This window comes from Micromys minutus (assembly GCF_963924665.1).
Source record: "Micromys minutus genome assembly, chromosome: 28".
NCBI classification, from domain to species: Eukaryota; Metazoa; Chordata; class Mammalia; order Rodentia; family Muridae; genus Micromys; species Micromys minutus.
The window spans coordinates 6,997,721-7,010,353 of NC_137963.1; the positions used below are offsets into that span (position 1 = coordinate 6,997,721).

The following is a 12,633-nucleotide window of genomic DNA, read 5'->3' on the forward strand; positions in this document are numbered from 1 at the left end:
ACATGACTCTCGGTGTCTCACCCTGCACCACAAAGATTACATTAGTTCCTCTTAAAGTGCTTTAGTGATGAGGTTAAGTCAAATGCTGAAGTACTTATTACAGTAAAGAATAGCTCAGCATTTAGTTTTAACACAAAGTTCATTTCCTATACATTCTAAAGATATGATAATCTGTTACCCAAAACACTATCCAATTACTTCAGGATTCTTGGAAATAATCCTTAAATTCACACTCACAATCAAACTATTATTACTTTAATATAATATATAGTTGAAAAATAAACACTGTCCTGCCAAAATTATAACATCATGTCTTACAAAGGTGATCCTGTAACTACTTCTAATAGTTTCCTATAATTAGAGAAAAAGGATAAATTAAAGATGCCATTAATAATTTCTGATCAAACTGTCAAGTAAATGATGCTTTTCAATGTCCTCATTTCATGTGAGTACACTGTAGCTGTCCTCAGACACACCAGAAGAGGGCATCAGATCCCACTACAGATGGTTGTGAGCCACCATGTGGTAGCTGAGAATTAAACTCAGGACCTCTGGAAGAGCAGTCAGTGCTCTTAATTGCTGAGCCATCTCTCCAACCCTAAAGATTTATTTGTTTATATACTGTGTGTGTGTGTGTGTGTGTGTGTGTGTGTGTGCGCGCGCGCGCGCCTTCAGGATCTTCTGCACTCTAGAAGAAGGTAGCAGACCCCTGAGATTAGAGTTACAGAAGTTATGAAATGCCATGAGAGCGCAGGGATTTGAACTTAGGCTGCCTGGAAAAACAGCCAGTACTCTCAGCCACAGAGCCTTCATCTTTTTTAAGAGAACACATGGGACACAGAAGGAAAGCGTCATCATCTTAATAAAAGGCAGCCATAAGATAACACATGCCGTGCTGGAGTAGAAGTGCTCTGTTCACTCAAGAGTGAGTCCTGATAAAGGAAGAAGCTTGCTAACAGTTATCACTCAGAGTTCAAGTCTCACTGTTATCACAAATAGTTCCTGTCTTTGGAGGAAGGGTGGCTATCAAACAAGATAAAGTTCAACAGTGTTTCTCAACAGAAAGTTGAGAATAGGCAAAATATACTGAAATACCAATTACCCAGTGAAATATTAAGCAGTCAGCTAGACTCATTATGAAGACTATACAACAGAAAATACATTACCTATTAATGTGAAAATCAAAAATATTGTTCAATTAGGATAATATATAGAAGCTAACAGTTTGAAGAAGATATATACAGTGTAAATTAACTGCTAAACTACTTCAAAACACAAAGCCTAAAAGGTAAGAAATTGAAAGCAAGCTTTACCTTGGGCTAGTCTTTCAAGTCGCTTTCCATGCTCCGGAGGTATAGCATACCTAAAATGGTAAGAATAAATTTAAAAATGTACGGTAATATATTACCTAGTTAGTGAGGGTATTTATTCTAAAGATCTTCATTTACATCAACTTAGCACTATACTTCACTTAAATGAACTACGTAGAAAACAAGAATAAAAGCCTGTCCCTTAGACACAGAAATAAAGAAAAATGCACACAAACTTCCTACTTAAATGTCACAAACCGCATGCCATTAAGGCTTACAGAGCAGATGCTGAGGACTAGTGAGCTCTTCTCTAACTTGGAGACTGTCCACGGACCACAGAGGCCCCTGCAGTGCTCAGGTATTCCTGCGGTTGGATGTTCTTATTTGTTTACAATCTGCCGAGTTTTGGTTATTTCATAGAAAACATTGGTTGCTATTTCTCTGTAATTCTTTATCATGTTAATTGTGCATGCATGTGTCTGTATGCATAGGTGCATGTACATGTGTGTATGAAGGTCAGAGGTAACTTTAAGGGGTTGGTCCTCTCCTTCTACCAAGATAGTTTCCAGGGATCAAATGTTTCAGACTTAGTGGCAAGCATCTCTACCCCATCTCACGAACCTAGTTGTTGGTTTTTGTATGTATGCATGTATTTAAGTATGGATTTAAGGGTTACTCAAATCACTTTTAAAATCCTGATTATAACTGGTTTTGCCCTAAAACACAGAAATATTCATCTGAAGCTCCGAGGACAGTGACTCCCAGCCTTCCTAATGCGGTGACTCTAACAGTGCCTCACCGCTGTGGTGAAGGTTCGGTGCTACTCCACAACTGTAATTTGCTGCTCTTATGAATCGTAGGTATTTTTGGAGATAGAGGTTTGCTACGTGGGTGACAACACACAAGTCGAAAACCACTGTCCTAGTGCTTCCAAACATGAAGTAAATGAATTATTTGCTGAAGTTTGAACTGACACTTTTATGATCTGCTGTACAAAACTAAATTTTAAAAGCATCTCAATGAAAAACATTATATATTGTCTTAGCTGGGGTTTTTTATTGCTCTGACAAAACACTATGACCAAGAAACAAGTTAGGGAGGGGGTTTATTCAGCTTACGTTTTCCCATTGTTCGTCATCAAAAGAGGTCTAGGAACTTAATCACTGCAGGGACCTGAGACAGGAGCTGATGCAGAGGCCATTGTTCTCCTGGCTTTCTCAGCTTACTTTCTTATAGAACCCAGGACACCATCCCAGGAACAGTGCAACCCACTGGGAACTGGACCCTCCTCTGTTGATTACTAATTGAAGAAATGCCTTACAGCTGAAATCTCATGGAGGCATTTTTCAGCTGAGGCCCCTTCCTTTCTAATGACTCTAGTGAGTGTCAAGTTGATACACAACACCAACCAGTCCACATATAATACACATATCTAATAATCATTGAATGAGTTGAGTGAGATAATATACTGCTTTTAAACAAAGATTATCTGCTTACTAGCACAATATATAATGAATACAAATTCCTTTTTACTGATACAATTTTCTAAGCATTCCTAATAGCACATCTGGCTGTGTTTAATAGCATATATACTCAAAATGCATTTGCTTTTGATTTAACTAAGCAATTTTCTTGAATGAAAGTTCAAGAAATGTTCCGTCCCTTAAAATGCTGCTATTTCATTTACCAACTGAATTGGGGAGAAATGAAATTTTAGCATAAGGAAATGAAAATAAGCAATGCTTAGGATCAAGTCTTCCCAAATTTTCCTCATTGGTTTATACCAGGAATACACTCTGAAAAAACAAACTGTGATGTAGTCCATTCAAGGTCATTGCTTCTTCATAGCACCTCAAATACAAGTGCACACACACACACACACACACACACACACACACACACACACACACACACACCCCGTATTACTGCCCAGAATGAGCAGGATGGGAAAAGATATTTATATATCCATATTACTCTAAGCAACTGGCAAGGTTAAATTCTCTCAATTTCAAATGTAATCATCAGTTCACAGAAAAAGCAAGTGTATTGATTTGTTGAAAAAAGAAGAAAAGAGAAAGTTAACATTGATCCTCAAAATCCTCCTAGTACATGAACCACTGTCTTCAGACATCTTCTGCCGCCTGCCTGGGTGACCTCACCGGCCCAGACTTCTAAATGGCTAAGTGCACTATTATAGAGGGATTATCTATTTAATTGGATCTGTTTCTCTTCTTATATTTAGAATAATGTCTGGTCTATTTCTAAACTCTTCAAAATACCAGTTTACATAATTATAAATGAATTCAAATTAAATTCCTATGATTAATCAAACATTGTTACAGTTCAATATTCTCTGAAATTATAAAAGAGTAAAAAATTCCTTACCACCATTTGCTCACAAAGAAAAAAATGAAATATCTCAAGTAAAGCTAAGTCTTCACATCAAGAACTGTACAGTGCACCCAGTGCAAGGTAAAAGTGAATGAACAATTGTACAGTTCACCTAGTGCAAGGTAAAAAATGAATGAACAATTGTATAGTGCACCTAGTGCAAGGGAAAAGTGAATCCTGTAAGACACTTCACTGCTCTGACGTAGACTACTGGCAAAGGCTGTGCTTACATGAACAAAATGTGTCTCCCCAATGAGGGGCACACGTTCAATTAATAAAAGTAGCACTGATTAGACTTTGCATAGTACATTTTCATTTTAATCCAGTATCTTTACTACTTTTAGTTCCTTTCCTATTTTCAAGGTCAAGAAAAACACAATCCTTCTAAGTAAATTTTGAGTGATTTATTCCAGAAAAGAATGGAAATGTTACACAATACTTTAAGGATTTCCTCCATTTAGGATGATGTTTGCTGTGGGTTTGTTGTACACTGCCTTTATGTTGAGAGATGTTCCCTGTATCCCTGTTTCCTGCAGAACTTTTATCAGAAATGATGCATTCTGAAGACTTTTCCACATTTAGAAAGATGATCATGCAGTTTCTATCATTTAATCTATTTATGTGGTGAATTACGATTACTAATTTATATGTTGGACCGGCGTTCAGTCTCTGGGATGAAGCCACCTTTATCACAGTGGATATCTTTGTGTCTCCATGAATTCAGTTTGTATTTTATTGACGTCAATTTTGCGTCTCTGCTCATCAATGATACTGCCTACAGTTTTAGATTTATTTTTTTCATTGGATGTTTGTTGGGTTTTAATAAAATAATGTCTTTGGAAAAACATTGAAGTGTTACTTTTTCTATTAATTTAGTTTCAGAAATATTAGTGTTCTTTAAAGGCTAGGTAGAATTCAATGCTTGAGTTCCTGTAGCTCTTATAATTGGGAGATTTTTTCCCTTTCCACTTATTAACTTACCTTGGATTCATAAAACTTGTCAGTACCTCACAATCTAGAACATCCTATCTTTTTAGATCTTTTACTGTTCTCTCATACAGAGCTTCCTGAGGAACGCAGTCCTCCCTCCAGTCCTCCTGCCCACTCAGTGCCCATCCCATCGCCACCTCTTCCCTGATCCACAGCCCCTCCCTCTCCATTGACAAAGAGCAGGTTTGCGGATAACAACTGAAGACTGCCCATATTTCAGCAAATGACCACTCATCCACAACAGTTCAGCAGCACTAATTGGCCTGGAGGAAGTAGGGTGCAGGACTCCAAGTTGGGGTGTGAATGGAAGGAGGAGTATATCTGGGAAGATCTAGAGAAGAGTGAATATAGTCAAAGTTCTCAAAACCAAGTGTTTCTAAGAGCCAGACTCACTGAGAGTTCCAGTGCACATGTTCCATCCCAGCACTACAGTGAACTTGGAAGCATGTCTCTCTGCCCAGCACTCAGTCAGTACTGCTCTCTCACCCTCCTAACACTGCTGCCATTTCTATCAGGCACAGCTTCTACCCATACACAGTGCCCAAGGCCACAGAGAACCCCTTCCAGTGAGTAACAGACCTAAAACAGGGAGGGGACCCTCTCTTCAACTGCCTAGCTCCTCCATTTATAGTTCTCCGAGGTGGTATTTACTCATAGTCATGGACTATGAATCAAGTCATTTGTAGTAGTTCACCCTAACGTGACCTTCTCCACTTTCACAGCCACAGACTTGTATGTTCGTCCTATGTCTATAGTTCAGAAGAGACACAAGAGTCAGCCAATACCTATGACTGCATATGACCGCAGTCCACCACAGTTAACATCATTCAGCATTTACAACACACAGCATGTGCCGACGCAGTACTGTTTTCTATGGCCTGCACTCGTTAATGACAAACGAAGTCCAGGCACTGGGCCATCACTTCAAGATGAAACACAAAGAATGAAATAGCTGGTTCCCTACTCAAATCTGCCTGGTAGCATCCCCAGCTTCATGTTCCATTACTATGTCCCCAAGGATCACTGTGAAGGAGACAACAGGAAAAGGTGACCAGGTTAAGAAGTCTGTATCTCCTTCAGGGATACATTCAAACAACAAAGCCATCAATCAATCTACAACCTAAAGAGAGCTGTCATTTGTAAGAGCTGGTATTTTTTATTTCTCATTATAAAAGCATTGAGTCAAAAAGTAAAATACTTAACACAAATTCTCTAATATATTTCACTTATAATAATTAACTATAGCCTATTATTAATAAATTATATCAAAACCAAAACTGAACGATTGCAGAGCCCATAGATAAGATGGCTGCAGTATATGAGTTTTATTATATTACTTTATTATATAGCTATCTGAAGACACATCAGAAGAGGGCACCAGACCCCATTACAGATGGTTGTGAGCCACTATGTGGTTTCTGAGTATTGAACTCAGGGCCTCTGAAAAAGCATTCAGTGCTTTTAACTGCTGACTCATCTCTTTGGTCCCCAAATCATGGTCCTCGCTCCACATCACTGACATCCAAGCAGGCACTCCCTGAAGGACAGGTCCAATCTGCAATGTGTGGGGCAACTTGAGTATAAAAGCTGGATCCCATTGTCTCACCCTGGGCCATTCTGAAGGGTCTGACAGCTCCACAACTGTCTGTAGAACCTTCCCAGGACCCCAGCACTGCTCAACTGTTCTTTCTGCCCAATGCAACCTTCCTTTCTTCTCACAAATATCACTCTTGGTAGACTACTCTAAATAATGAACATAACATCCTTGCAAGAAATAGCAGAGCTGACGGAAGATGCCATCCCACCTTGTGTCACAGCGCAGCAGAGGCTCTGACAAGCTATGCTATTTCCTTTATACAAAGACAGTCCTTACTCATCAGGAGCCTCTGGAGAGCAAGCAAAACTGGAGTCTGACATGAATGTCAGGAAGCTAGTTTCTACTTTTTAGCTCTACTTAGCTGTGTGATTCCTATCCTCTCCAACAGGACACAGAGATCCCTGTAGGACAACATGAAATGCTAACTGCGACCAGGCTGATGGGCTGTCCCATGCACTAAATGGCAGTAAGCAGAATCAGACACACGCTTCTGCAGACATCAAGAGAGCCTTGATATACTCAAAACATTCATTCAGACGAATCAATCTTCCTCATGATGTTATCATCATCTGGAGTGAGCTGGACAGGTTCATAGGTAAACTTGGAATCAACATTATCCAATCCAAATTCTCCAGAAATGTTTGGTTTAAAGGGCAGAACCATCTGCTTTTGCTCTACCATGTCCCAATCCACATTTTGGAAGAATGGGTGTTCTTGAGTGTCAGAAATCCAGTTTGAGGGTGACAACCCAATTGTTCCTTTGGATTCTTGTTGGGAAAACTCTTCAGCACAATTGCTGCATTTACAGAGAACATGGTATTGGAATCTGCTTTTCCAAAATGACTTGGAATAGATAATCGTCTGTGTTTTGGTCAGGATTGTCAGAGCTGCAAACACTATCAAATGGAGATCTTCCCGCCATCATCTCGAACATAAGGACTCCAAGAGCCCTGAAGCCATAACCTTCTCCTCTTAAGAACTGGGGGTAGCAACCAGAAAGTCCCAGAGGCCAGAAAAGCAATGTGATGACATTATCTGGTTATGCCAGTAACATATAAATGATAAGCATTTTTCTATGATGAGGTTTAACCATAAGTAGTGGTGGCCTTTGTTTTTAAGTCTTGTTTTTGTTGTTAACTAATAAGACTTACTATGTGTATTTTATATAGAATTATTACAAATGGTTTTAGACAATTATTACAAATGGTTCTGGTTTTCCGTCCTTACACAGCCAACTCTCTGTATGTCATGGAAGCGTCCTCTCAGAATACTCCCTAGGGGAACTGCAGTGTGGAATGGCAGAGTCAGAATCATTTGGAGTCTCAGAAATCACTTATTCGTGTAGGCTTGTGATCAGACCAGCTATCACACGCGGCTAGATGGTGTCTAGTCATGTGTGTCCTTGTGCCAGTACTTTAGAAAATTATCTTAATTTTTGACATATAGAACATTGCCTTGTTCTATGTAATGTAATCTGTATTTGTATATTTTTACATTAAAATCTTTAAATAATAAACAAAAAAAGAGCAGACCTGAAAATGAAAAGGCTGGACATCTAGAAATATGGCAAGAAACAAGGTGCTTAAGTTGTGGACTTGAAAGCATAATACATCACAAGCCCTGAAGAAAAAGAGCTCAGCATGGCCTCACCCTTGTCCCTACACAACCTCTGAGATCATAAAAATGGAACTCCACAGTAAGATATATAGGCAGGCAGGCACAGGGAAGAAAATTAACCATCAGAAATATATTCTTTCTAATCTAGGACTCTAAGTAAGATGCAAGAGCCACTTTATACATAGATAGATAGATAGATAGATAGATAGATAGATAAAATGCTCCTGAGCAACCACACACGTAAAAAGTACTTTTGTCTGAAATCATTAATATAAAAGCTAGTGATATAATAAGTACACAAAATTTATGTTCAAGAAATTTGATTTCACATTTCACAACCTTCTTAATATTTTCTGTGTATATACCAATACTTTTTTCATGAAAGGGTCATTATGAATTATTAGTTGACAAATTTTTAAAACTTTAATAAACCTTTCCTTCCTAATATAAACTCCACAATACTCAACAGATAAAGTAAATTGTCAAGTGTTGGATATCCAGATAACCTTCCCACTCCCTGATGCAGCTTCACTGTCAGCAACACTATTCATGGAAAACTGGAAGCAGCCACTGCCGCATCTGAGCCAACTTCCAAATATGACCTAGCTATTCTTAAAAATGTAATTAAACTAAGTGGAGTCAAAGACAAACATATGCCTTACCGAGCCCTATGTCTTGAAAGACAAACTAATTAAAATAAACATCCTTGACAGCATAGAGGTAAAAGAACAAAACTATTAAAAACCCTACGACACATGTTTTTCTCATAATGAAAGCAATTTTCCCTACCTTTTGTAAAATGAAATTAAATACCATACATCATTTAGAAATTGCTACTGAAACATCAAGATTAACAGTCTGGAGAGAATGTAGAAGGAGGTGAAAATGAGCTATTTGGGCTCTACTATATCTTGCTGATTTCCAAGTGTAATTTTCATTCCCATAAAATACACATACATTTCTTAACTTTGTCATTTTTCCCTATGGATTCAAATTTAGATTTAATATGTAACTTTCATGTAACAAGAGTTCTTGTAGTTCTATAGGTGGTATGGTCATGTAAGCCAAAGTACAGTAAACGAGACATTACAAGAATCCAAAAGAAGACTGTATACAATTTACAATGTTTAGGAAGTATAAAGAACTTAAACAGGTATGGTAGTGTGCCTCTCTAGTTCCAGATCTCAGAACACGAGCACAGAAGGACTGGGAGTCCAAGGCTAAGCTCAGTTAGACACTAAGAGGGAAAGGCCGCAGCTGTCTGATACTGCTTTGGGGTAGTGAGAATTCTGGAAGTTTGGTTTCTTTAAAGCAGAAATATAATAAAAATATGTCCTAATCCCAGGTGTGAGGATGTGTGGCTGCTTTGCAGAAAGAAGCTGGCTATAACTGGCCTTGTGCTCAGCAGAGAATGGTTTTGCAAGGGGCAGATATTTTCTGCGACTGTGTGACATTTGGAACTCTGGGAACTTATTAGAGAGTATATAAATGCTAGAGCCCTGGGAGGTAGGGTTGGGTGGTTGTGGGTTGTTTAGGGCGTTTGTTTGTGGTTTGCTGTAGTCATCCTGAAATAAGAAATGAACTAGACATACACACACTCTCTCTCTCTCCCTCCCCCTCTCCCCCATCCTTCCTTCTCTACTATCTAGTAATCTAAGGGAGCGGGAACAACAGGTATTTTTTGGTTTTGTTTTTTATAAGAATGCATAATATATAATTTTAGAGTTTCTGAATGAAAATCTTGTCATTGATGGACTATTTAAAATGTTTTATATGCCACATCATTTTAGAAAAAAGGAATGAAACTTCCTTATTTAATTCATTTTTTTTGAGTCCGGGTCAGTCTCACTACGCAGCCACAACCAGCCTTGACTCACCATATAGATCAGGCTGGCCGAGAACTCCAAAGATCCACCTGCATCTGCCTTTTGAATCTGAGATTAAAGGCATGTGGAGCCACACTCTGTAAGGCTTACATGTGATTTCTTCAGAACATAAAACTGGAACCATACAAAAACTAGCTTAGTCCATACACAAAGAAGACATGCAAATTTGTGACAAGTTCCAAATGAAGAGAGGAAGGGAAGGAGGGATGTGTGTTTTAGAGAAGAATGTGCTGTGGAGTATACAAGACAGTTTTTGGATATGAACATATAATGGGAGCTACTGAAATTCAGACTTAGGAACTTTAGACTTAAATGTAGAAATGTACAATCCAAGCCTGGAAAGGATGCTCAATGGTTAAGAAGCTTGCTGCACAGTCATGAAAACCATAGTTCAAATCCAAACATTCATAGAAGAAATCAGGTTATTACTCGAAACACCTGTAACCCCAGCTCCAAGGTTGGGACAGAGACAAACCATTGGGCTTGACGGTTTCCAGTCAAGCCAGTGTGCAGATCTGTGTTTGGGAAGAGATCTGCCTGAGAGGAAAAGGTGGACAGTGAAGGAAGGGAATACTTGATGCCCTTTTCTGGCCTTGACACACATGGATGTCCCTCTGCGTACACACACTTATAGGCTTACAACACCTCATAACGACTCACACACACAAATAAATAATGTAAAATTTAAATGATCCATAAATATTTTTGTTATTGCTTATATCTCATCTTCCTAGAAGTATACCTAGCAGCTATGTACCAAAATACTTTTAGGATGTAAATTCAAATGTTTCACTTTTAGCAATAATATTATCTTTGGAATATTCAGGGACAGCTTATACAATCAACTTAATCAACAGGTCAATTTAAAATCATTTTGAAATGTCTATTTTTCTTATTTACTGGGTAAATCTATTTAATAACAGTGATTAATTTTTGGTAATTTTTTTTCACCAAATACTTAAATAATATAGTTTTTTTTTATCATTTCAAATTAGCCTTAACATTTGCAATTGGAATGTATTAATGAATCTAAACTTAACCAGAATAAGAAATCAGAAAAAAGTTAGACAAGAAGTGTTGCTGATTTAATGGTTGGGCTGCTAATTCCACACATCGTTAGTTAATAACAAGGTACTTAATCCCTAAGGTACTGTTTTATAGAGTATGCTTCATCCTGTGTAAAAAAAAACTGTATTATACCTATTGGTGTGTGTGTGTGTGTGTGTGTGTGTGTGTCTGAGTGAGAGAGTGAGAGAGATTGAGATTGTGTGAGTGAGACAGAGACCCAGGTTCTCTTCCCCACTACATGAATTTGAGACACTCACGCGCGCTGTTGCCCATTAAGAGACATGTTATAGCAGTCATGTTATAGCAGTAGCCCCGTGCCTTTTTTCTAAAGCTATTTAAGAAAAACTGTTATGGTTGTAGGCATCATGTTTCAGACATACTCTTGTTCTCTACAAAACAAATCTCAAAGCTTCTCACTCATTTTTTAAACTCAGTCTAGATTCAAGTCACTATATAACGTATGGCACCTCTAGCAACTAAGACTCTCACAGGTAATTCGAGTAAAGGACGCTTCCTTTGCCCTGAAACTCCTCTACTAGATACCAAATTACTGTGGAGAACTTAGACCTACAGAAACTCCACTCCTGGGCAGAGAACACGGTAACTTGCCGTAGAGATTATCTGTACCCCATATTTATTCGTGCTTTATATACTCTAGCAAGAAAACGGAACCAACCTGTCCTTCTCACCCACACACACCAACTGGGGCTTGTCAGTAAGAGATCCAATTATCAAGGTTACTTAATCTCTACATACAAGAAGTCAAGTGTTTCACACCTGTATCTCACACACAACCTCTAGGAAATGTTCAAAGAAGTCAAGGTGCTTCACTAACTACTGAAACCAAGATTATTTATCAATCCACAGCCTACAAAATGCCCGCAGGAAACAACTGGGTTAAAGCTGTTTCTCACAATAAAAGGATGATCCTATGGTTACAATCCATACTCTCACTCTATCAAAGTAAACTCTCATCAGTGATCCCCAAGTCTAACGGACGTGAGCATTAAACAAGGCACTTGCCAAGACTTGGGCTCCCCGAAGTGGAGATAGTTGATACTATACAGGTCCATGTCCTCCGTGTGCCACGCGAACGTTGTCTTCCACATTCCAAAATAGAGGTACGGGGTGTTCACACCCTCGATAGAAATGCCACACTCTTCTTCAACCACATCCAACACCGTGTTGAGGCGAGCTATATTCCATTCATCCACACCCTGGAGGAGAGACGGGGAGCAAAAGAGCAAAATCAAGTGTTAGTAAATGAGAAATGGCACTTACTAATCAAATAGCCACTAACCAGGCACTACTACACTGTGAATTTCATTATTTAAAATGGAAAATATAGCACATGTTCAAAAGTTATTAAATAATTATTAAAATTATTCTAAAATTACTATCAACATATTTTATATATAATTATCGGGAAATTAGAGCCAATAACTGTATGATTCTTAATGAAATTAAAGGAATAATAATAATCCCAGTTTGAAACAGATAAGCTGAAATATGATACTGATACTTGGCATGTATTTACAATCAGGGGCTGAAGTTTTTATTGCTTGTTTCGTGTTTGCACATTAGTTTTGAGGCCCAGTTCAACATACACATAATCTTTGGAGGCCAATGGCCAACAATACCTTTTGATAGCTCTCCCTCAGTCATGGCCAATTTACTGTAGCTTGTGATCCACTGTGTCCTACAAATTTCATGCTACTGGAAAAAAAACAAGTTTTTCCAAATCATACACTCTGTGCTCAGAGTAGTCCTCAAA

General features: G+C 38.4%; 1 protein-coding gene across 1 annotated transcript in view; it reads right to left on the minus strand.

The window, feature by feature from the left end:
* KDM4C (lysine demethylase 4C) overlaps positions 1-12,633 on the minus strand; it is a 112,140-nt gene that overhangs the window by 68,776 nt on the left and 30,731 nt on the right. The window contains exons 5-6 of the mRNA XM_080939942.1: positions 11,883-12,076; positions 1,314-1,363 (exon numbers count right to left, since the gene is read on the minus strand). Coding sequence (XP_080796068.1) covers positions 1,314-1,363; positions 11,883-12,076 — 244 coding nt within the window. The remainder of the gene's footprint in view (positions 1-1,313; positions 1,364-11,882; positions 12,077-12,633) is intronic.